The sequence below is a fragment of the Epinephelus lanceolatus genome, chromosome 18 (genome assembly GCF_041903045.1).
Source record: "Epinephelus lanceolatus isolate andai-2023 chromosome 18, ASM4190304v1, whole genome shotgun sequence".
Lineage (NCBI taxonomy): Eukaryota > Metazoa > Chordata > Actinopteri > Perciformes > Serranidae > Epinephelus > Epinephelus lanceolatus.
Window position 1 is genome coordinate 31,569,594 of NC_135751.1, and position 25,710 is coordinate 31,595,303.

A 25,710-nucleotide genomic window follows, 5' to 3' on the forward strand; every position below is an offset into this window, starting at 1 on the left:
GTACTGCCAAATTTTCGAGTGGCCTTTTATTGTCACCTTCCCAAGCTTCAAAAATAAAAGAACATTCAGATTAATACTTAAAAGGTTATAATATAGCATACAGGAGGAGAGAGGGCTGGAGAGGAGAAGATAGGACAAGAGAGGAAAATGAGAGGAGAGCAGAGCAAACGCCCTCCTGCTTCCCTCCCAAGTTTACTGGTAAATATATAAGTAAACCTTGATCACAATATCTGGACTTTTATTCAGATAAAATTATGATTGTGCTTGTATCATTTATCTTCCATTCCATGAATACTGTTTCACTGAAAGATGAAACTGTTGCGTTTGTCTCATTCACATAGGAGCCATCTGTGGTGTAAAATGTGTGTAGGTTGCTAATTTGTCCTGTAGCGGTCACTGTATTATCATGGGTGTCTGTCAATATAGGTTGAAACCATTTGACCGTAACGCCAGGCCACGTCATGTCAAATTGAGTTTTAGCACTCTAGCTTTTGGATTTGGGAGATTTTTAAATTTTTTTTATACTTTTGGCCATGTAATGTATCCCTCACATGTGTCCAGCAGCTGTGAAAGGCGTGTACCAGCTGGACCAATCAGAGAGCTCTGACGCAAGCCGTTACAAAACATAAACACCACGCGGCATCTTTTTCCAGCAAGATGATAAAAACATAAAGCAATAAATAAAAATAAAAAATACTATATAAATAAATAACATTAAGTATACAAACACTGAATACAATATAATAGGAAAAAAACACTTTATTTTTAGTTTTCGTTTTTATCGCGACTTTAATGACGTCATTAGTGTGCGACGACACCGAAGAGGTTTCTATGAGTTCCTTTACAGGGAGATAAACGATGACAACAACTTTGAAACAGGCTTTAAAAACCCACTTTGGGTTTGACAACTTTCGGACTAAGCAGCAGGAGGATGTTGTGAAAGCAGTCGTCAGAAGTAAGACAGAGAAATGTGCTTTTATACCCGCTGCTGTGTTAGTTTGTCTCAGTGCTAATTAGCAGACGTTAGCTGTCTCGGAGCAACAGCAACTTAACTGACATTCCTGTTCATATGTAAATATGTGGTGTAGTTGTAGTTATATTACATGTAGTGTTGTCAGAGGGAATAATGTGTGGCACGGTGGTAACTGGTGTTGTGTCTTGCCACAGGAGACAAAGATGTGTTTGTGTGCATGCCCACTGGAGCAGGAAAGTCCTTGTGTTACCAGCTGCCTGCTGTCCTGGCTGAGGGTATTACTCTGGTTATATCCCCGCTAATCGCCCTCATTCAGGTCAGTCTCTGCCTCTGATTGGACCGCTCCAATGCAATGCACAGTCTCAATTATGTGTTAATCTCTTCCTGTGTTCCTCTCCAGGACCAAGTGGACCGCCTGCAGAGTCTCAACATCCCTGCCTGCTCCATCAACTCCAAGCTCCCAGCAGGCGAGCGCCGTCTGATCCTGGCTGACTTGGGCAGCAGCAGCCCCAAACTGAAGCTGCTCTACATCACCCCAGAGATGGTCGCCTCTCCCTCGTTCCAGCCCTGCCTGACGGACCTGTGCTCCCGCGGTCTGCTGTCTTACCTGGCTGTGGATGAGGCTCACTGTGTCTCCCAGTGGGGCCACGATTTCAGGCCAGACTACCTCAAACTGGGAGTGCTGCGTGGCCGCATGCCAGGGGTTCCCTGTTTGGCCCTGACAGCGACAGCGCCCAAGAATGTACAAGATGACATTGTGCAGTCCCTGAAGCTGAGCTCGCCACTCTCTTTTGTTACACCTGTCTTCCGCAGTAACTTGCACTACGATGTGATCTTCAGGGAGCTGCTGCCAAACCCCTACGTTCACCTCTATGCCTTCATTCAGAAGGCACTGGCACTGGACAGCGGCTCCGAGGGACAGGTTGGCATTGTTTTTGTGATGCAGCTTATTTTCCCTGAATGATAGATCACATGATCAATTTTTTTAATTTTTACATTGTCACTAAAATCATGGTCATGTTTGGGTGCTAGACAAAGAACAGCTCATTTGGAAGGATAGAAACAGAATTATCTGAATAGAAAAGCGGTGGTTAACTAAAAGTGTTCCCTAGACTATTTCTCACCGTTATTATATACGTACAAGAAAATTCCTTTTAAACTTTACAGATTTCAACAAAACAGTAGAAAGCTGTTAAAGGGAAATTTCCATTTATTTCAACCTGTCTCCTATCGTCCTAACTTTGTTTCAAGTGACTAGTGACATATAAATAATAGTTAGTATGTTAGCTGTTAGCCTAGATACAGCCGGGGCGCATAGTAGCGTCAGACCTGTTAAAACGTAAGTGAACGGGCAACCTTCAAGTGCAAAGTTAGTCCACTAAACAAGCTTTTTTTCCACAAAGACCGCCTCTTCGTCAGTGTATTCTGGCTCAAATAAATAAGGGCGGCCATCAAACTCTGCAAAATCAAATTCCTCCTCCACAAAGTCGAAGTCTGGCAAAAAGTCAGCCATTATTCTATAAATCTTTCATAAAATAAATGAATGAACTATTCAGGCTACTGTCCGGTTCTTCCTTCCAGCTGTTGCTGCTGGTTCTCGCGATATTTCGGCCGCGCTTTGGAAAGCAGAGCTAAATGGTAAACAGAAGAGCTTCGTGAAATTGAAGAACGGAGGAGGAGAGAGAGAGAGGCGCAACAGGTAGAGGACGAGAGAGGAGGAATGGCTGCTGCAAGGCTGCATAGCTCTGGAGATTGGTGGTGTACCTGTGAATGCTGTGCCCCAGTGCCCACAGAAGAGGAATGCCTCTGTTGCAAGGAATGGGACCGGTTGCAGCCTTATTTCCAAGGTCTGGATGTGACCAAGGACGAGACACCTCCACCTGGAGTAACGTTAGTATCCAGCTGGGCTTTACCTAGAGCTCGCAAGATATATTTCGGCCGCGCTTTGGAAAGCAGAGCTAAATGGTAAACAAACATGGCACCACACTGGTAAGGTAAGACAACACGTTTACATGTCATTTCCCATATGTTGTCTGACATTTATCCTAACGATATGAGGCGGTCTTTGTGGGAAAAAAGCTTGTTTAGTGGACTAACTTTGCACTTGAAGGGATGCCCGTTCACTTACGTTTTAACAGGTCTGACGCTACTATGCACCCCACTCTATCTAGGCTAACAGCTAACATGCTAACTATTATTTTTATGTCACTAGTCACTTGAAACAAATTTAGGACGATAGGAGACAGGTTGAAATAAACTGAAATTTCCCTTTAACTGTTATAAAACAAGTTTTTTCTTATATTTGATGAAGATGTCACTATATTCTGACAGTAGTACATGAGACAAATAAACTGTGGGAAAAAATCATGTTCCTCTGCGTCCTCTTAGTGCTCCTAATGGCATTGGCAAGAATTCACTGCACCTGAATGAAAACAACCAATCAGAGCTGAGGAGTCTTTAACACAGCTGTCAATCATGTCAATCCCTGCTTGTGAGCTGTGGTCAAACTGTCAAACTCAGCAGCGCTAATCAAATATGAATCAAGACACTGCATTGCCTATTTCTCATCTCAAATGTTTTCAGATGTTTGATGTCTAAACTTTACTTTTTCACTGTAAAAAGTAAACATTTGTGACCCAGTCACCATGTTTAAAACAGTCAAGCCATAACAACGCACCGCCCACTGGCCAGAGCAAATGTTCTCATTTTAAGGAACAGTACACTCAAATATGTTTCTGAAAACATTTGAGGAGAGAAAAAGGCAGTAACAGAATCTTGATTCATATTTGATCAGTGCTGCCTAGTTTGCCAGTCTGACCACAGTTCACAAGCCATGATTGACATGATTGACTGTTGAGTTAGAGACTAATTCAGCTGCAGTAGATTCTTGCAAGTACCAGGAGAAGCACTACCAGGAGCAGGAGGAGGAGGAACATGATTTTTTTTTTTTTTTTTTCACACAACATCTGTCTTGTACTGCTGTCAGGATAAAGTGACAGTTTCAGCAAATGTAGTAGATAAAATATATGTGCTTTACCCTGTTACATTGAGCTTCGCTACTTTTACAGATACATGTAGCTATAAAAAAGGATGCACGATAAAATATAAAATTGGCACGTTATTGGTATCAGCCAATATTGACTTCAAAATGAAATATCAGCCAACATGCTTTTTCTTAATTTGCACAATGAATGAATATTACATACTTTGAAAAGCATTATATTTTATGTCCCAATCTGCTGGTGGGCCGTCACGATAAGAGTACGCATGCATGATATGATGTTAATTCCACTACAGAAGAGACGTGATGATGACTAAAATTAGGCGGCAGCAACAAAATGTATTTTAGCCTCTTTAAAAAAAATCAATATCACTGTAAGTGTACACTGTTTTTAGAACATTCTCACTGTTTTACCTTTCCATCAGTCAGTGATTTGTGATGGGTAACTGAAGCCGTTATATTGCTCTCCTCAAAGCCAGACTGCATTGATAAAAAGCATTAGGAGCTTCTGGTCTACTGCTGCCTTGATCAGTTAGTTTGGGTCATTGTCTCACTTTGGCATTTAAAAGGGTTAGTTTGGATTCACCAAAGCCACACAATAACACTAACTGACCAAGTCAGCAGTAGACCAGCCGCTCCTGTGTTCAGCAAACTAAAATTACTGTTTTTGAGCACCTGTTTGAATGTAATACATTGATGTTATAAATTGCATCAAATAGTTACTCACTACTTGTTAGTTTTTCCTGAGATACTTTTTTACTTTTACTCAAGTAGTTATTTCTATGTGGAATTTTACCTCTACTTCAGTCATTATAATTATTGAGTAACGATGCTCTTACTTGAGTATCGTTTTAGTTGACTCATCACTGCTGGTTTCTTTAACCTACTGTCTGTAATATTTGTCACCAGGGTTGTGGGATTGTGTACTGTCGGACCAGAGAGGGCTGCGAAACTGTGGCTCACCAGCTGACTAAGCTCGGAGTCTCGGCCAAACCTTACCACGCAGGTAATACTGATTTCATCCATACATGCATAGGGTTGAAAAACACATGATTTGGGGTCAGATGCTTGACTTTGTCTTTTATAACACAGGTCTAAAGGCAGGAGATCGCACAGAGGTCCAGAATGAGTGGATGCAGGGGAAGGTGCCGGTTATCGCAGCCACCATCAGCTTTGGTATGGGAGTAGACAAGGCCAATGTCAGGTGAGGCAAGATGCATGGTATTGTATTGGTGACAGAATTGCATGTGCCTTCACAATATTTCTCAGAATCCAGTTGTTACCAATTTACTTTTTATTTATTCTTATTTTTTATTTTATTTTATTTTATTCATTTTATTTATTTATTTTTAATGTTATTTTATTTTATTATTTATGCTATTTTCTTTATCTTTTTCCCTTATCTTATCTTATTACTATTATCATTTTCTACGTTTGCCTGATGTTTGATTTAAATATTTATTTTATTATTACTATTTACTGCAGCTTACCAGTGAGCTAGATATGTAACTTATTGTTAGGATAATCTGTAGCTATTGTTTTTATATTTGTCTGCTGTTGCTTTTGCTTTATGTTTGCTTTTTAAATGCATTTTCTGCACTGTTTTTCTTGCTTTTAGCTTTTGTTTTTAATGATCTGTTGTTCCTTTAATGTTTTATCTTAACGTATTTCTCTTGTAAAGCACATTGAATTGCCTTGTGTATGAATGGTGCTATATAAATAAAATTGCCTTGTCTTGCCTTGCCTTGCCTATTATCACTTCGAGTAAGGGTGGGACGGTTATATGGATATGGGACATTAGGGTACGAATTAACAGTATGGGCTCAATTCATGTTCTCAATGTTGTAAGTTGGTATGCGAACCAGAGACCAGCTCACTCTGACATCTTTAATATGTCATTGTATAATGCCCGTAAATCTAGTAAAAAAATTAATAAAAAGATTTGTGAAAATGCACGTGCTGATGTTTTCTTTAATCCCGCAGATTTGTAGCTCACTGGAACCTCGCAAAGTCCCTGGCTAGCTACTACCAAGAGTCAGGGCGAGCTGGGAGAGACGGCCTGCCCTCCTCCTGTCGCACATACTACTCTAAGAAAGACCAGGAGCAAATCAACTTCCTCATCCGCCAGGAGATCGGCCGCAAACAGGTCAGCACAGCAACTCAAAATGCAAAGAGCTCACATTTGAAGAATTCAGGTGTGTGATCATTTTGTAAACTTGTCTGCAGGCGAAACGTGGCTTTGAAAAGGAGACGGACAAAGCAGCCATTACAGACTTTGATGCCATGGTGTCATTCTGTGCTCAAGAATCGTAAGTAAAGCGCTCACACATGCATTTTGTTTATTGTGTATAAAAGTGTACAGTCAAAGAATTATATATCCCCACCCTTTGTACATATATATGCAGTTTTATACATGAAACAAAAGTTATTACATGCACGCTGTGCTTTTAAAAATACAGTCATAGTCCATTTCAGTACGTGTACAGCAGAGGGCAGACTTGATCTATGTTTTGTTGTGAAGTATGTCAAGAAACTCTTTGAGGTCAGAAAGCTTCCCCCCTCAGGAGGATCTTATCTAACTCCATGTCTGACTGCCAACTCTCATTCCTCAAGAATGACACATAGTAAGGTGTAGAAAAGCATAACAAAATAATTTGGCTCTCCCCTTCATATATCACAGCGCAGCTCACTGCAGTTTTTAATTATCCTACACATTTTTATAGCTCATATTCCATGCCGGTATTATTTGGATCAGCCCTTCCTTTTCCTCAGGGCAGAGGTGTGGTTGTTGGGTGTTGTTGCCCTGAACAGCACAGGGATGCTCTGAAGAATGTGGATTCTCCTGAAAACCTGGCAGCTTCAGCAGGTGTGTTTGGCAGCCGGTCAGGATGTCCTTCTCTGTGTTTGTCAGGCTGTTTTGTTTTTCAAGGGTTGGGCCCCTCGAACTCCGCTGAACACACCCTGCATGAGGCTTCAACAGTCACTGAAATGTCTTGAATGTTTATTAAGTATATGGCCATGACTCCCAGAAGGAGTTTTCATTCACTTATAGGATTCATTTGAGAGAGCTGAATGAGCTGTTGTTGTGTCTCAAGGATGTTTTTATCACCATCGCTTGTTAGGTCTCATCAGGTGGTACACATTTGCTCAAATGGTAGATCCCTTTTTTGCGGTCTTGCGACAGCAGCAGCAGCAGCAGCAGCAGTAGTTCACGCAGGTCAGCACCATGAAGAGAACGACCACCACTGTGAGAGAGCAAATAAAATAGCATCAGTACCAGCTCACTCTTAAAGGACAACTTTGGCATTTTTCAACCTGGACCCAATTTTCCCATGTTTTTGTGTTTAAGGGACTCATGCGAACAACAATTTTTAAAATTGGTCCAATACTGAGAGAGAGGGCAGCAGCCAGCTGCTGTGAAACACCCATGGTGCAAGCAGATGGGGCAATTGTGCACCATCGCTTTATGTCCACTAAAAGTGGTTATTTTTGCCACAGACAGGCTCAGATTGTTATTGTGAGTGTCTAAAGTGTCCTTTTACCTTTCGTTTGATCCGGTCTGTTTGTTATTACGGCTAAAGCCTTGTTTCCACCGAGCAGTACGGTTCAGTTCAGTTCGGTACAACCCCGCCCACATTTAAGAGTACTGTTTGCAGTGGATGTGTTACGGTCTCAGTACCATGTCTGAGGGGTTACTTTGGTTCGAAAGGTACCATACCGAAAGTTTTTGGTAGAAACAGGGCTTTAGTCTCTCTCAAGGACAGGCTTGGGCACCTAACTCGGTACTTTTAACAGTACCGAACAAATAATGTCAATACTACCAAGTACCGATTACTGTGAAATCAATTAGTGCCAAATTTTTGTACCTAAGAGTGCACCTGGATGAGAATGTTGGGTTTTGACAGGAGGTGCAAGCATTGCCAAGTGCCCCAAAGCTAGAAAGTTGCCTGCTGCACAGCTCTGTGGCCGGCTTCGGGGGGCTTTGCAGCAGAGACAGACAGTAGAAACAGAGCTCCACTGAGCTGCTGTGTTCAAAGCACAAGACAGAAATACCGCAAAGTGTTATGAAGCAAAATTTAGCACCAGTTGATTTAACATTAATTGGTACTCGGTTGTACCAATGTAAGGTGGTCAGTACCCTTAAAAGTACAGAGTTAGGTGCCCAATCCTGTCTTTAAATGAGACTTTGACACAAGAACAAACAGACTGGATGAAGCGAAAGCTAAAGGGACATTTAATGGACTTACAGTGACAGCGCACAATTACCCCATCTGGTTACATAGCAGGTGTTGCATGGTTGCTGGCTGCAGCCCTTTCTCTCAATACTGGACCAGTTTTAAAAATTGTTGTTCATATCAATCACTTAAACACATAAACATGGGAAAAAAGGGTCCAGGTTGAAAAATGTTACCCTTTAATAAAATACATAAACTAATGACAATGTAAAGAGCAGACTCACAGATGAAGGTTAAGATGACAAAGAACGCTCCCAGCTCTACAGGGTTGGCACTGGGCAGACCCTGCAGCTTGACCCATATCCTGTTCAGGATGTTCAGCGTCTCCTCTCTGGCATCCATCCTGGTGTGGTGGAAGAATTTACAGTGAAAAGGTCACGCTTGAATTTGGTTTACACAGTGTCTCATTTGTTTGCCTGCGTTCAGAGTCATCAGGATATAATTCCTGTTGCTTGTTACTTACACCCTGAGTGGGTGAGACGACATCACTGTGGTGTTGACATAAGCATGTAACTCTCAGCTTTTTATCTACCAGCATGATGAAGTGCGGTTTAACAGTTTCTCAATCTGCAGGTTCCCTTTTAAAGAGAAATTGGGAGGATAAGTGTGACAGAGGAGTTTCACTGCCTGGAAGTGCACAGATGTAAAGCATGTGGTTTTTCTAGCCAAGTGTGAGTGTGTTCACCACAGTAATGACACGGGAGTGGTGCTGGTGGTTTAAGGTGTTAAGCATAACTAACAGGTTAACCCTCTGTCAGGCTGTCTTTAAAACAACGTGACAAAAGGAGGTAACGCTGTGTTCAGTGTTCTCTGTGTTGAAAGAGGGCTCTCTGGGCACCTGTGTTTAATGTGTGCAGACTGTAATGTGTTAAGTCACCGTGATGGGTGGCGTTCCAAGTGTCAAGTGATTTAATGTTGACTGTGTTATTGTGCTCTAAAGTTAATCAAATTTCACTGGGTGTGACAGTCTGTGGGTTCAGCTCTCTGCTGGCTGTGCTGCGTCGAATTGCATTATGAAACACCATACGTACAATAACAAAGTAGCACAAAGTCTGTATGATAGAATATAGTTCATTATATTGTTAAAGGAATAGGAACATTTGGAGAAAAGCTTGTTGGGGGTTAGATGAGAACATTGACACCACTGTCATGTCTGCAGTATGTAGCTAGTTGGAGCCAGCAGCAGGCTAGCTTAGCTTAGCACAAATACTTTAAAAAGTACTGTATTGCACTATATGATGTCTTTTGCACTGTCTAAAAAATTATAAATTATTTTATATGAAAAAAAGACAATAAACGGGGGAAAAGCGAGCCCATCTCTGTCTAAAGTAGGGATGAATAACGACTAATTTCCGTTAAATTGAACATTTAATAAGAGCCAGTAATCCCACTTTTCAAAAACTAAATTGCACTTTCAAGTGTCGCTGAAATTTTTGGCCATTTGCACCGTACATTATGAACATTACACATTATCCTACAAGACATGACAACAACGTTAGACAATAACTTTTATTGAAAACATTATCCTTTATGAAAATACATCTTTAGGAAATGTGCCTTATTATTACAACTGCATTTACATTGGGTGAACGCAATCGTATTAAATAATGACTGTTTTAAAAAATGAGTAGGGGGCGCCTATAAGCTCACCTGGTAGAGCAGGTGCCCCATGTACAAAGGCTCTGTCCTTGCCGCAGTGGCTGCAGGCTCAATACCAACATGCGGCCCTTCACTACATGTTGTTCCCACTCTCTTTCCCCCCTTCATGCTAACAACTGTCCTGTCAGTTAAAAGAAGAGAAACCCTAAAAGATATCTTTTTAAAAAAGTATGATCGACTAGTATTTCTGGTGCCGACCAACAAAGGTAGCAAAGCTTAATTAACTAGTCGACTGATTGCACGCATCTCTAGTCCAAAGGTGACAACATCAGCCTATCAACGCCTCTGAAGCTCACTAATTAACACATTATATCTCGTATGTTTTAATGGTAAAGAGAATACAAAGACCATAGAGTAAAAATGACAATTAGCCATTTTATAATCGGTAATGGGTCTGATTGTACCTTGAGTGTCCACCGGTTGCCTGGCAACTGGTGCCGGCAAATAAGAAATTCCTCACATAACCCACTGTAAAATAGCAAATTATTGTTTTCATGCTTTGGTTTTTGTACAGATTGAATAAAAAATATATAACTGTTCATTAGTGATCGTTAGAGGTGCTGATAGGCCAGTCTTGTTTCTTTTGTACAGAGTTAGGTTAGCTGTTTCCCTGTTTCCATGCTTTGTGCTATTAGCACTGCTAAGCTAAGCTAAGCTAACTACCTGCAAAGAAGCACATATCCAAAAATATACCTTTACTATCTTCATGTTACTTCATCCTATATATTCTAGGGCTGTTGTACTGTGTTACATTACTCTGTAATTAAGTTTAATTTATTGTCTCCATTGTGATCCAGTAACACCTGTCAGTTAAATGTGTAGAGCTTAGTGGTTTCCAACTGGTGGGTCGCGGTCCAAAAGTGGATCGTGAGTTTGTAAGTTTGTAAAAAACACACTTTATTTCTAAGTACAGTGAATTTACGGCACAGGTCTTTTACTTGGAAGTGCCATTTCCTGCTATAGAGTGAGTGACTAATGGGCAGCTACATGACAGAGACAGCAAACTAGCTCGACAACATGGCCAAACACAAGTATGACGCTGAATATATTAAACTGTGTGGACCTTGAACTAATGACTAAGGAGAAATATGGACCCTGTGGCTGGACCAGTTGGGAAACCTCTGGTATAGCCAGTGAAATGACAGTCAACCCTAGATTTGCTATTTTTGCTTTTTTTATTTGTCTGTGCTGTGTCCATGATTTTTGTAGCCTCCTTTTGAATGCATGCTGCTTATGGTTTGGCACGGGGTCGCTACCTTTTTATTAAGTCCAGACCTCACCTGCGTGCTGGGCCCAGGAATGTTCTGAACACAGCAAAACAAGAAGACAATAAGAAAATACAGGCAGAGGGCAGAGTCTCTGCAGGAAAAACACACTGCCACATATTTCTAGTCGGTCATAAGTGACGATTAAGACGCTGAGTCATATACATTACTTTGTTTTGTTTTTGGAAAATCCTGCATAATATACCTTAAATATCTTTTATTTTTGTTCCCCAAAATACTGTGGCTATTGTACGGTGTTACATTTCTCTGTAAACAGGTTTTTCTCTCCGTTGTGTCATAATAACACCTGTCAGTTAACGCTTTTGCCTCCTAGCAAAGGGCTGGTAAACAGCATGACCACAAAGCTGAATCAGCGTCTCTATAAAACAGTTTAAACACAAACTAAATATTACAACTCTCGTCAAGTCAAGATTTATTGCAGGGCTGTTAAACTGCATTCCATATACACTGACAGCTGAGGGCCACCTAATGTTTTCATGCTATTTGATGAATTGTGCCAGTTTTAGTGCAGCAGAATTCACATGAAAGATTGTTTTCAAGTGTGGTTTTAGATTTTGAAAACATGCAGAGTACCAAACCGGACGCTGTTACCACTGTACAGACTTAGTTAGTTAGCTGGTGGTGTGGCAGATGAGTCTGACTGATAAGGACACATCTGCAGTTACACTTGAGAGGTGCTAATTTCAGATCCTGTTGTCATCTATTATTATATTTAATTCTTTCTTAAAATCATCTCAGTCTGCAGACAATGATTAATCTCAATTTTCTGTCACCATGGTCTCACCAAACCAGACTTTCCCCATTAACTCTTAGTGTTATTAAAGATGCGTTCAAATTGTGAGAAACTTAAACACGCCACGGTTACATTTAAAAGCAGCGTAGTTTAACTTCCCAATGTGTGTTTGCACTATACAAGTCTATTTCTGAACACATTCTTCACATTCTTCTCAACCTGGAGAATTTTGCAGGTGCTTTGCCTCTCAAACTGCACAGAAACAGACACACTCGCAGTGAAATGCACTTACCCGTGAGAGTCTCTGTTGTTCACACGCTCAGCCCAGCCCAGACTGACTGGCAAAAACTACAAAACAGAAGTAAGCAGACCAGTTGATGATGAGGAGGCAGTGATAAACATGACATGTCTTCCCTGGAGGAGTTAACCTGCTGAGCGTTGTCAGCATGCTAGTTTGTTGTTGAAACATGCAGTACGTCACCCAGAGGAGGACACGAGCAGACCCAGACAGGCAGTCAGGTTGAGATTAAGGTTATGAGAGGTTATTCCTCAGGTACTGATGAAACTCTGCATGTGGAGTGCTCCTCTGACCTCTCTCAGACTCCTCGTAATCTGTCTCTTCTTTTTGGTCCTTTGCTTTCTTGCTCTCTTCTTGTTTGTGGTTTTTGGTTGCAGAGTAGTTCATCTGCTGTGTGCCTCACTTTAGTTTGTCTGCCTCTGAGGCTGTTTGGCAGCCCTCCCCGGGAGTGACTGTTGCCTCACAGAGTCTTTGTGTGCCTCTCTGCCTCTCCCCACCTCCTTTGGTGAAACTCTCTTTCATGGCTGTGGAGGCAGAGTTTCCATTTTCAGCAAGGTAGTTAGTATGTTGTTGAAGTGGCTCATCTAATGGGCTCTTTCCCAAACAGACCGTGTGTGAGTGTGTGTGTAGTTGTGTGAATATTGACTGTTACATAATACTGGATCTGGAATAGAAGTGTGAGGTCTTTTTTTATTAAAATAATGGCAACAATCGCATCCAAAGCAAAATGCAGGAAGGTGAACTCATTAGAAAAGAATCAAAGCATTGCGTCCGAATAACTCTGAAATTATAGAGAATAAGACTAATTAGGTCCCAAATCAAGATTTAATTTGCACTAATGTATTCTTGTTATCGATGCATGAAGTTCTGAGGAGGCTAACGGAGCTGTTATCCGTTATCAGACAGATGTATTTTTTATTTCATGGGACAAGGGAGACCTGTTTGACTCATAGAAGAACAGAACCATTGATCATAGTGCTGTGTGATGGTTACACAATGGCTAACAGATCAATAATGCACTAGATGCTCTGTGTATGATGGAGAGATGTTTGGGGTTCGCTCAAAAACATCATCACGACTGACCTTTTAGATGCAGAATCCAATGTGTATATATAAGCTTTATTTAACTAGGTAGTCACATTGAGATTTTAAAACTCTTGTGCAAGTGAGACTTCGCCAAGACAGGGTCATAAAACAATTTAAAACAGCAACAATAGATATGTCAAAATACAATACATAAGTAATGTCCAAACCTCTCCACCTTCTGGATAAGTATTTTTAAAGCCTTTAGCAAGATGTTTGAAACCCAACTGGACTCCAACCCAGTCTGCGCACTTCAGTGCAACTTTGAAGGAATCTTGTGTTATGTTGCCAAATAAAGCCCACACTTGGATAGCTTTGACAATGCTCCTGGCAAGATGTTTGATCCTTCTTAATTGGAAGCAATGCACTCCCCCATCCTTTCCTCATGGGGTCAGAGATGTTATGTATTTCTGTAAGTTAGAAAAAATCAAATACATACTCAAAATGGTCCTCTCAAACCTTTATTAAGATATGGAGTCCCTTTTTGGGCCTTTTGGATTCGCTACAGGAACCTCTCGATAAAGATAAAGAACAAGGGGGTGCTTATCGATGTTGCATGACAGCAGAGAGCTTCATTTGTTTGAGTAGTTAATACACATATTTGGTGAAGTTCTGGTAGCTTCTCTCCTTTACCTGAATGCATCTTGTAACCTGTAATCCTATGGACGGGTGGGCAGGGTGGAATCAGGGATTCTGATTTCAAGTTGTCAATATATATGACAAACAGTGTTTCTTTATAGTCAGGGGAGGAATTGTTGCATTGCTGTCAAATATACATGTGTTGTATCTTTATTGTTGGAAAAAGACATTGAACACCAATAAACATATTACAATACATAATAGAGTGCATTAAAAAGGCAGCACTATGAAATCTAGAATTTGTTGTGTTGCCAACTTTAGACTTTATGAATGTATTCTGCTGTAGCTCACAGGAGCTGTACCAGCCTGTCCTCGCATGTATTTCATTTTTATTAAGGATGCACTGATTTTTCAATTCTGGGCCAATACTGATGTTTTGTTGTTGTTGGTTTTTTGTTTTTGTTGTTATTTATTCCCCCTTTTGTGCCAGAGAAACAAAGAAGTACTCATTATAATAGATTAACTGTTCTGAAGTGACTTTACACGACCTTTGAATGAGCACAAATTCAGTCATACAAATTTATGAAACAGCCTTTAATATAAGCTTGTTTTGCATGAAAAACATCTATATTAGTATCACAATTCCCTCTCTAATATTTAATTTATATTGCTGTGAAAACATAAAAAAATCTCTTTACTCTTGTTGCCAAAAACTTCATCCAGTAGCTAACCCGGACAATATTTGTGCGTGGGGCCCATGTGGGTAGAAAACTGGCTGAAAAATGGGCTCTATATGGGACTGTCCAAGGGTTCCATGATGGCCCCATGCCCCAGATAAGATGCCCGTTTTGGGCCCATACCCACTTGCTACCCAGGTAGCTGTAGCATAACCCATGTGGGGCCCACTTGAGTGAACCCACTCATGTTGGCAATTGGCATGGGACCATTATGGAACCCTCAAACAATCCCATAAAGGGCCCTTTTTTCTGGCTCATTTACTAACCACATGGGGCCCACGTACAAATGTTGCAAATGTTGACCAAATGGGTATGGCCCTGTACTGGGCATCTTATCCTGGGCCCACTTGGGTAAACCCACCCATATGGGCAATTGGCATGGGGCCATTATGGAACCTTTGGACAGTCTCATAAAGGGACCATTTATAAGCCCATTTACTACCTACATGGACCCCATGTACAAATGTTGGCTGGGTAACAGCTAACATTAACTAGATCTCCTGTTGATTTAATTCACCGCTTTGTTTGATACAATATCGCATTATCAGGGAAACAATAGAGTGTGCCCCTGGGCGCGTTGATAGAGTTTGATCCCATAGCCATCCCGTGGAAGATCTCTGTTCATCCCTGGGATGACGGGACGACATCAGCTGATAAATCAGTGCATCCCTTGTTTTTAACAGTGTCTCTTATCTTTCCTTCAGCTGTCGCCATGCCACAATCTCCAAGTTCTTTGGGGACAAGACGCCAAACTGTGCAGGTGCCTGCGACTATTGTCGAAATCCCAAGCTTGTGCGAGCCCAACTGGAGAAGGCGGCCGTCCTCAGCACCAAGACTGAAGCTCAGAGCAAAGGAGGACCATTCGGTTTCCTGCCGGACCTTTATGAAGGAGGGAAGAAGGGCTACGGCTTTGAGAGGCAGGACTACTTTGCATTTGTCCCACTTGTTATCACGTACAGCAGTGGTGAACTTGATTGACACTAACATCACATCTTGCAGGTTTGATGAAGGGGAGGCAGGTAGTGGTGACGAGGACACCACAAAGAGGAAAAAGGAGTTTGCAGACCTCTTCAAGAAGCAGATGAGCATGCGGAAGGTGAATCACAATCATCAACACACAAACTCTTTTCAGAAAGGTATATTTTCTGTAGCTAGAAAAACAACTCCACGCAGTGTTTGTGTTGCGTCTCGGTGCATCTGTTTGCCAGCTGTTTGCAGCAGGAAAGCAGGGGCTGGTGAGGCCCCTGTAAGAAAGGATTGTGGTAAATCGCTGCCACATGTTCAGTGGAGTCAGCACAACATTGAAGTACAGCTATTTGTCAGCAGGTCCAAGTGGAGCCTGTCTAGCTCAGTAAAAGCAGGAATGCCACAATTGTAAATTTGAGAGAAACTGACTTAAACAACAAAGAAGAAATGAGTTGGTGAAGTGAGCCTTTCAGATCTTCATTTAAATCTCTTTACGTAATTGATCTACTAGGTGAAAGTAATATTTCACCCAAAAACATGTTCGCAGGCTTGAGAGCTACATGACTATAAAATACAACGACTGGCCAGCTCACTCAGAGTAAAAGATAAACCAACGTGTTTCTCCTAGAGAGTTTTCGTCAGGATCATCATCACAGTTGTGGTGCTTGTGCATCAGAGTTCAAGTATCGAACAGCCTCAGGGTATGTACTAATCCTGAGGTGAGATGTCCTCCATCTAAAGCTCTAGATCTCCTTCAGGAGGGGAGGGATTTAAAGAGGCAGCTATCACTGTCTGCATCTTGTGTCTGATACGTGTGGTATGTACAGAGGAGGTAGAGGAAAGATGACAGCTAATGATCCCAGACGCTATGGGCACAACTTTCTAACTGTTCCATCTCAAGCGTGGTTGTGTTGCTGTACCACACTGTGACTGAGAAGGTGCCCAGCTAATCTCTCATATATGTTAATTTAGCAGTGCGACGGTTAAGTGTGCATGGCAGGAGGTGAGAGGTAATGATGCAGAGACGGAGGAAGTGTGTCACATTGTTTTGTTTATTTTAAAACACAATTACGAGACGGTACATATTAACTATACAACAACAAGATTTCACATCACTGAGACACATCAAGTGTTTGTGTTTAAGTGTGATGGGTAGATGATTGAGTTGATTTTAGCCATGATCCTCATCTTAAATTTAGAATCAGTAATGTCGCAGCACGCTGTTATATAACTCAGTACTGAGCTCCAAAATTTGTGTCTCTACTAGAGCTGTGCGACTAGTGCTGTATCACACGTCGCCTCTGTTGGTGATAAGAAGTCTTTTAATGGGGAAGGAACCAGATTATTGATCATTTTTCACAATGAACTAACATCATAAGACACACAAGGCTGTCAAAGGTCAGGAGATTATTCTTCTGATTTTATGATGATGGTAACTTAACAGCTTTTTGTCCGGTGCCTTGAGTGTGTGTTTGTGGGGTGTTTGCAGCGGAGCAAGTGTTGTTCTCAAGCCTGTGATACAATATTAGATGTGTGAAAGTGAATGTATTTAATGAATATCTGAGAATTAACTTCCGTCTGTGCTCGTTTCTTTAGGGAACTGATGGTCGGAAGGAAGACTTTGTTCCCCCAGGTAAATGTTGTCATGATATTGTTGAGCCACTGTATTAAGGCCCAGATACACCAAACTGACATCAAAGAACTAGTAGTGACAAATGGTGATTGTTGCGTCGCCTAACGATGCCTATGTCTCTGCCAAGAAGTTGGACTTGAACACACCACAAAGACTCCAGCCAATGTCCAGCTAGCACATACATTCTGCACCTGTGTGAGAGGAAATAACTCCATAGCAGCAGGTGGCGGTAGTCTCTATTCACCATTCAGAAAGGGAAACCGGGAGAACGACAGGACGAATTCAGGACGCCACTTAGCCAGTCAGCACATGAACAACAGAACCCGGTGTTAAAAGGACAAAGGTTATTTGCAGTGCATTAAGGAACAATAACACAAACAATTACTAACCATTTCTCAGGATGTCTGCAGGTCCTCTTAAATTTTAGAAGTATTAGACCTTAAAAGTCATTATATAGTCTTAAATTTGAATTTGTTAGGTCTTAATTGCCACAAACATTTTATCTAATTTCATTTATCTGTCTTTAAATATCTTTTTGGCTAAAAAGGGGGAAGCTCTTCTGTGTGAAGTCGACACCTCTGATGTAACAAATCTTTAAACTTACCACTGAACCTAATATTGTCTTTTACTCAATACTCGCACTAACCTTTTGGCAACTAACCTAACTCACTCTAATAACTGTGTTTATACATAAAACCTACCTCTACACATGACCACATATATACTTATTACATTTATACTTATTTACAATGCTTAAATAACAGAAGAGGATTTTTGTTTTTTAAACATCACATTTTTAAAACGATTATCTTCAGAAAAAAAGGTCTTTAAAAGCATTAAATTTAAATGTCTCATACTTGTTGACACTCTGAGTCCTACGAAAGAATCAGAGCTGCTACAGAACCAAAGGCTAGAAAAATAATCTTTCCTAATATAACCAGTTTGTTTTGATCTCATTCCCTCCGTTTGTTTACTTTCCTCACTTTTGTTTCTGTTCTCGTGCACTGAGCTGATTTGCCATGAGAATGATTTCATTAGCTGAGGAGCTCTGCTGTCAAAAAAAGGTGACAAGGGCTGATCAGTGCCAACAGAGCGGGGCATGCTGCATGCAAAACCTAGAACGACAGACGCTCACTGACAGCCGACTGTCAACTTGGTGTGTCAAGGCTCTAAAAGATGGCTGAATAAGCAAATTTATGCCGATCACTCACTAGTTAACTGTCCAGATATAACATGGTGTCAGAAGCGGGATATCAATGGATGGATGAAATAATTCTGAATGAATATCCAGGCTGATCTGTACTGTCTTATAACCAATGTATCCTGCTGTGCAGACGCTGACTGCCCACTCAGAGATGCCAGCAGTCAGAGGATCCCCAGGCTCACTGTAAAGGTACTTGAACGCTGCAAACACATTCCTCATACCTGCTGCACTCATTAACACGTCTCCAAGAATTCAGTGACTCAGTGTGATGAGCTGTGAAGACGGGCGTTGACTGAGGCAGCGTTTCAACTGAGCAGTACTGACACCATTAATGTAAAAGAGACGGTGTTTATACAGCACCTGAAAAGACAAGATAAAGGCTGCAGCAGATTAAATGCAGAAAGTTTCCATCCTGCAGACATTTCTGTCAAATGTGGTCTTTTCACTCGATTAAAAAAATATGGCTCTTTAATTATTAATGCCTGTAGTTTTGATCTTCCTTGATGATTTCAGTTTTAATTTATTAACTCTTTTTTTTCCTGTGCAGGCTAGAGAGCACTGCCTGTGCCTCCTGCAGGAAGCACTATATGGCCACCAGAGGGCAGAAGACGCCTTCAAGTAATTTTGCAGACACATGCCTCAAACAGCATTGAATGTTCTGACTGTCTTTCCTCACAGTTGCTCTGCATTGTCTTCTAAGTCTTCTCCGTCTCTCAGCAGTGACACCCTGTCTTTAGCTGTGGATATTGAGTATGAGGTCTTCAAGAGCAACAAGTCCTCCAACTTGTACAAAGCTGCTGTCCTAAAAAAGGTAACAACTCACTGCTGCACCTGTCACAGCATCGTCAGCAGCGTACAGTAAGATTGGGAGGATGTTCCTAACTCTCTTGTTTTAAAGGTGTCAGAGTTGAAGAAATCAGCACCTGGAGAAAAAGGAGAAGGTGTAGAGACTGACAGCAGCAGTGAATCCAGAGAAAATGAGTCAAAAGTCAAAGAAGAAGCACCTTCCTCTTCATCTTCCTCTTTTTCTGAGGAACTGCAGGGCTTCACGTCTGCATCTGAGATCTACTCAGTAAGATCCTCTTCACTACATGCATGCTTCCCCAAATTAACAGGCACTTATTGTGGATTCTTGTGGCTACAGAGTATTCAGATATAAACACGAACTCTTGCATTGTTCCTCCAGATGAAGCGTAAGAGAGTTGGAGCAGGCCTAAGGGGATCGTCCAACCCCTTCCAGACTGCTAAGGATCTGCTGAAGCCCTCCATGTTAGAAAATGTATCTAACAAAGGGACAGAGAGCGGCGGATTTTACAACGACAGCTCTGGAGGCTCTACAGACACAAACACAGATGCATCTTCAGCTGTAACTTCATCCATCAGAGTCAAAGCTAATGCCGTCGCCGCCTCCCTCAACAGCCCGACAAAGGCAGGCAGATCCATGAGCAAGAAGCAGCAGAAGCTAGTGGAAGCTGCAAAGAGTTCCCGCAACATTTCCCAGTACTTTATGAAAAAAGAAACAACAACAAAAGCCAACAAAAGCGAGGAGGAGGTGGAGACGCTGAAGAGACTTGATGCTACGTTACCTCACACAGCGGTGGTGCTCCCTCAAGAAAACAGTAACCAGCAGGAACACTCACCTGTCGCTGTGGAAGATGTAGAGGTCAGCCCTGTGGAGACACAGGAAGTGATCCAAGAAGACAGTAAAAAAGAAGTAATAGTTATAATGGAGGATGAAGCAAAGGAAACCCATGACATAGAAATGTTGGAGCTGGAGCGGCTTCAAGATACATCTGAAGAGTGTATGAAGTCTAATGCAGAGTAAGTGAATGCATCATTTCAAAGAACAAAAACAAAGTTCTCTTCACAGATTTAAGGTAACACAGGGTGAGTAACTGATACACAATCAGTCATTTAGGGGCTGATTTAAGAAACAGTTGATGGAAAGGTCTCTAAAATTCTATTTACTTCTCACACAGACAAAACGTAACAGTGGAAGAGTCTAAACCACCGCTAACAGAAGGGGTAAGTGTCTGTTTCCCATCCAGTCCTAACATTTATCTTCGGCGCAGTGACTGATGTTACATATGTGTGTGTGTCCAGCTGACAGTTGGTATAGAAGCAAACAGAGAGTCATCTCCTCCAGCGAAACGCAGCCGCCCTGCCAACAGAAAAGTAACCTTTAACCCCCAAGTACAAGAGAGGGCCCTGCTCCCGGTCAACGAACCACCCAAACCTGTGACACTGAAGGAAACTGCAGACATCGTCGTTCGCTACCTGGACCCGTTTTACACTCAGGGAAAGTTTGCCACCAAGGTTAGAGCGGCAAATATAATTTAATGTTTGCAGAAAAGCAGCAAGAAACTAAATTAATTCATATCTGTTGTGTTCTTTGTTTGCAGGAGCTGTTTAAGTCCTTCGCCCGTTACTTATCGCACCTTCTGGCAGAGGGGAGGAGTCGAGGGAAAGGCCAAGGTAAGCAGGGGAGAAATAATCTGAAAGTTGTACTCTGCTGCATGCGATGGATTCATCTCCTAACAAGCAGCCCCTGCAGTATGTTTCACCCAGAGGTATGAAAATTGGTAGGCATTTGTACCATCCCAAGACGTTAAAAAAAAAGCCTCTTGGAGCCATGCCCTAAACCCAACAGGAAGTCAGCCATTTTAAATTTCGCCTGCCACTTTTGTGCATTTTTTGGCCATGTCCAGGGGCCGTACTTTAACAAACTCCTCCTACAGATTTGATCCAATTGACTTCTAATTTTGTCTGCACCATCTTAAGACCTTGGACATTAAACCTTGCCTAAGGCTTGAGTTTTCGTCGCACTGTGTGACTGTGGCGAGTTGTCAAATGTCAGTGTTTGGCCACAAAACAGGAAGTGGTTTGTAACTCCAGAATACATGATCCAATCTGTCCCAAAATTCACGTTTTATGTGAAAGGGACAGCCTGTCAGCACCCTTAAGTTTGGTGCAAGGGCCCTCTCATCTAAAAGTTGTGCTCATCTCTAACGCTTGTCTCTGTGTCTACAGTCAAAGCAGAAGCCAGAGCTCTCATCAAGAAGTTCTTCAGCGGCGTCCAGCGCTGTGAGAGCGAGGCCGACTGGAAGCACCTTAAAAGGCCGCACAGCTGTAAAACCACAGAGAACAAGGAATGATGGGAAGTGGAAATGTAGCCATTCTTAGGGTCGAACCCTTCCTCTTTGTCAGTGCCTAAGCTTCTCTTGTCCCAGTGACCTCAGGCTTCACCACAGACGTCTGCTGACCTGGTTTAGAGTTGATTTGCTGCTAGAGTTGTGCTTTTTTTTCGGGCTCGTTGCTGCTGCAGAAGCTTATGTCAATAATGAAGCAATAACGTGTGGGCTGTTACAGCCTGAGAGAGCAGAAGTAAAACTGTGTGCATACTGATAGGACAAGTGTTGTTTATGTTTCAGCCCACTAACTGAAAACTGTGTACACTTTACATTTCTGATGACCAATGTATGTGATTTTAAATTAGTTCTCTACAGGCAGCCGTTGGCCTTCATTCTTTTCACTACAGTATGGCACTTAAGTGGTGCTGCACTCTTTTTTAAGTTTGTCTGCACTTAACTCTCCAGTAAACATGTTTCAAGTCTGCAAGTTGATTTGCATACTAAGCCGAAATGAATGGAAACTAAAGGCCTCTTTAAATTAGCGAGACTGATGCTGTGTCTCAATTCAGATACTTCAGTAAGTACACTTACATGTAGTGCGCTGTGTACTCTATGTACTCACTTGCGTAGTGTGGGAATTTAGTGTTGTCTCAAATCTAACACGGCTGTTGTACGGTTGCAACATTTGACCACTTCTTTTGGTTGGCAAATTGCAACTGGATGGAGCGTTACTGCCAACATTTTACCACAGTTGTCACCTGCCAAAATACCTGCTGGCTTATTTGCTTGTTCAGTGGAGCGACCACAATCACTGCAGCTACCTCGTCTGCCCTTTTCACACTTTGTGGGTCTCTCTACTTTCGCTATGTAGCCAAGATGGCGCCCATTGAGGGTGAGGAGTGTCCAGCGTTCCACCCTTTACATTTTGACCGTTACGTGTACACCACCCAGGTACTCAGTGTCATTGTGAATGCACTTATGCATTTAAAATAGCAAGGGCAACTACAGAAGAACAAGAATTGAGTCACATCCTAAGAGGCTGCAGCCATGCTAGCAGCTCTGTGAGGCTGTACTCAGACACAGTGGTGCTTGGAGCTAAATGCTAAATGCTAACATGCTCATAATGGCTACGTTTACATGCACAAAATGTTCAATTTTTTTTTCCCATTTTCTGAAAAAGACAATATTCCTTCTGAGCTGTTTACATGGCATTTATATGTATACTCTGTTTAACATGCCCCAAACATGTTTATCACTACAAAATATGGAAAAGTGGAATGATAGGAGCTGCTTGTCATTTTGTTATCCTGGACCTGTTTATATCCAAGTCTGTCATGACGTATAAAAGTAGGCGTATTTCTCCTTGTGACAAGAAATGTGGGCTTTTCTTTTGGGCATGCATCTCGACCCCCACAGCCTTGCAGAGTGTTCACGAGTTGATTTGTGTACAGTGTATCCATGACAACGCACAGAGCTTAACAGGAAACTGCTGTAAAAACCCGTGTTGAGATGCATACTCTGTATACGCTGTACACATGTCCAAAGAATGCTCCTAAAACTTGAATAATATCAGCATATGTGTCACATCTTAATCTGAAAATGCGTCATTCGGAATGAGACGTAATTCAGAATATGCTGTTGACATGACGTAACAAATTCGGAATATTAGTGTGCATGTAAACATAGTCGATGGTGCTGTTTGGCAGGTAACATTTGCTTATTAACACTAAATGCTGTTTGTCGGAGTACAGTTGATGATGACAAGGATGTTATTAGTTTTGCAGGTGTTTGGTCATATCATGAAAAGATATGTAAAGTCAGAGAATTTGAGTCATTCGGGTTCATCCTCTGGAGACCATGTAAGACACTCAGTCCGGACCAAAGTGGTGGATGGTGCAGCAGACGGCTAGCATTGCTAGAAACACATAGTGGTCATCAGTAATGTAAAGGTGACACCATTTGATGTAAATGCGGACAGAACATTGAGGAACAAAGAAAAATATTTTCATATTTGACACAAACCAGGCAGGTGTGTGTTGTGGAGGCCTCGTAGATATTTTACTGCTGCTACATACTTTGTCTTTGGCTGCTGTCTGCAGAACAAAGAACAGAGTACATGGAAGTATGGATACTGTATGATGTGATACTGTCCTGTTAATGTTTTATTTAAAGATGGATTCAGTTTTATCTTCGGTTATTATGTCTTGTAGCAAAGGGATCATTTCTGCAGGATGTTTTTCTTTTTTAGCGACATGGTTTCCACTGAGCGACATGTTGTTTAGTCATAGTGCCTGTCCGTCTGTGAGAGGCCACAGTTTGTGTCTCAGCATTCAGAAGGAAGCCCAAAGAGTCCTGGAGGCACGGATGGACACAGAGGCCCGGCTGTGTGTGTGTGAGCAGCCGTGGTGTGTGTACTCTCTGCTCCTAAATGTTTACAATAAAGTCAGTGCTGAACAGAAACAGACTAACGACAGTGTGTTAATTCATCTATGCTCATGTCTTCAAGTGGACAATTAGACTTAAGGGGGAAGGAGCGGGAGGAAGGGAGGGAGGAGATGTCCGTGCCGGGGACGCTGTCAAATAGACGGTGACGTCACCTTCACTGTGCTGCATTCAGGTGCCCACTGTAACTTAGGGCTTTTAATGTCCTACATTCATTTCAATAGAAAAGTAGTGATGTTCAGAGTAAAAAATCTTTACATTTAATAAGGAAAACATGGCAGTAGAGTCTGTGGTGTTCCATGTAAGGGTTAATTTCAACTTCTGACTGTAATGACCAAAATATCATTATTACTACAATATTATTACCAAATTAATGCTGTCGTCATTACTATTTGCCGTACACCTCTCTTACATCTCTCATATGTCATCTATTGCACCTCTGTCCGTTCTGGAAGAGGGATCCCTCCTCAGGTGCTCCTCCTGAGGTTTCTACCTTTTTCCCCATTAAAGGTTTTTATTTGAGGAGTTTTTCCTTATCCACTGTGAGGATCTGAGGACAGAGGGGTGTTGTATGCTGTAAAGCTCTGTGACGGGTTAAATAATAAGTCCAAGGGCCAGAATCTACTGTCAGACACTCCAAGGGAAGAGTTAAAAATTTGATGGTCACAGGCAGAAATGACTTCCTGTGGCACTCTGTGATGCATTTCAGAGGAATGCGTCTTGCACTGGATGTTCTCCTGTACCTGACCAGCATGTCACGGAGTGGGTCAAGCACTATGTTGCATATTCCTAAACATACATGTTTACCTGGCCCCATATTTGTTGTGTGGTATTGGATTAGTCTTCTAGCATTAAAAAGCTGTATTTTACAGATCCTGAGAGGAGCCAGGCCAGGATCAAGTAGCATCTTGCTGTGAAGATTGCAGATAGCAAGCAGCTCAAACCTTTCCTATGTGCCAAGCAGGAGCTCCTTTTTGGGATTCTGTCAGTATTCATTGTTCAAGAGGTTTTTACCAGGAGCTGAATATTTGCAGAGGTCCCCTCCTCATTAAAACAAACAGGCTTGATGATTAAAAGCAGTAGAAACACAGAATGAGCAGTTTAATGTTAATGTTTGTGGATGGGTAGCTAGCCCAGCACCTGGTAGTAATGTTCATTCATCCATTCATACATTTTCCATAACAGCCTATCCTGTTAAGGGTCACGAGGGGCTGGAGCCTATCCCAGCTGACATTGGGTCAGAGGCAGGGTACACCCTGGACAGGTCACCAGACTATCACAGGGCTGACACATAGAGACAGACAACCATTCACACTCACATTCACACCTACGGACAATTTAGAGTCACCAATTAACCTGCATGTCTTTGGACTGTGGGAGGAAGCTGGAGTAGAGGAAACCCACACTGACACGGGGAGAACATGCAAACTCTGCACAGGAGGGTTTGAACCATGAACCATCTTGCTGAGAGGCGACAATGCTAACCACTGTAGTTTGATATGGAATACAAATGTGACTAATTTTAGTAACAGCAACAAGCTAAGATACTGTTAATTAGGAAGTACTCATTTGAGGACACTGGGACTTTATCATCATTGACAATGTCTAGTTGTTTTTATTCTAATCAGGTCCTACTGAGATACTAATCAGGACAGCACATTGGTGCAGGGGTTAGTATTGTTGCCTCCGGTTCGAATCCAGGTTGGGGGTTCGAACCCTGGGTGGAGCTGCTCTTCTGTGCTGAGTTGAA

At 41.9% G+C, this 25,710-nt stretch overlaps 1 protein-coding gene and 1 long non-coding RNA gene across 4 annotated transcripts; one reads left to right on the forward strand and one right to left on the reverse strand.

Moving 5' to 3' along the window:
- The first annotated feature begins 816 nt into the window (after positions 1–816).
- Positions 817–23,989, forward strand: recql5 (RecQ helicase-like 5). Of its 2 annotated transcripts, none has more exons than XM_033645491.2 (19): positions 817–955; positions 1,168–1,289; positions 1,374–1,895; positions 4,884–4,980; positions 5,067–5,178; positions 5,958–6,120; positions 6,201–6,283; positions 15,289–15,501; positions 15,584–15,680; positions 17,147–17,183; positions 18,518–18,576; positions 18,935–19,005; positions 19,105–19,198; positions 19,286–19,459; positions 19,574–20,208; positions 20,367–20,412; positions 20,491–20,703; positions 20,790–20,862; positions 21,418–23,989. In XM_033645491.2, exons 1-19 carry the CDS (start codon positions 859–861, stop codon positions 21,540–21,542), a joined length of 3,033 nt encoding a protein of 1,010 aa, XP_033501382.1. In that variant the 5' UTR covers positions 817–858; the 3' UTR covers positions 21,543–23,989. The 2 variants fall into 2 exon arrangements, with proteins under 2 accessions (XP_033501382.1, XP_033501383.1); XM_033645492.2 differs by having other exon boundaries at positions 19,108–19,198.
- LOC117268798 (uncharacterized) lies at positions 6,297–12,653 on the reverse strand. Of its 2 annotated transcripts, XR_013488060.1 has the most exons (4): positions 12,180–12,653; positions 11,125–11,172; positions 8,434–8,552; positions 6,297–7,219 (listed from the first exon to the last, which is right to left on the reverse strand). It is a non-coding gene; the product is annotated as an uncharacterized LOC117268798 (long non-coding RNA). The 2 variants fall into 2 exon arrangements; XR_004502673.2 differs by lacking the exon at positions 11,125–11,172 and having other exon boundaries at positions 12,180–12,639.
- Positions 23,990–25,710: the final 1,721 nt, after the last annotated feature.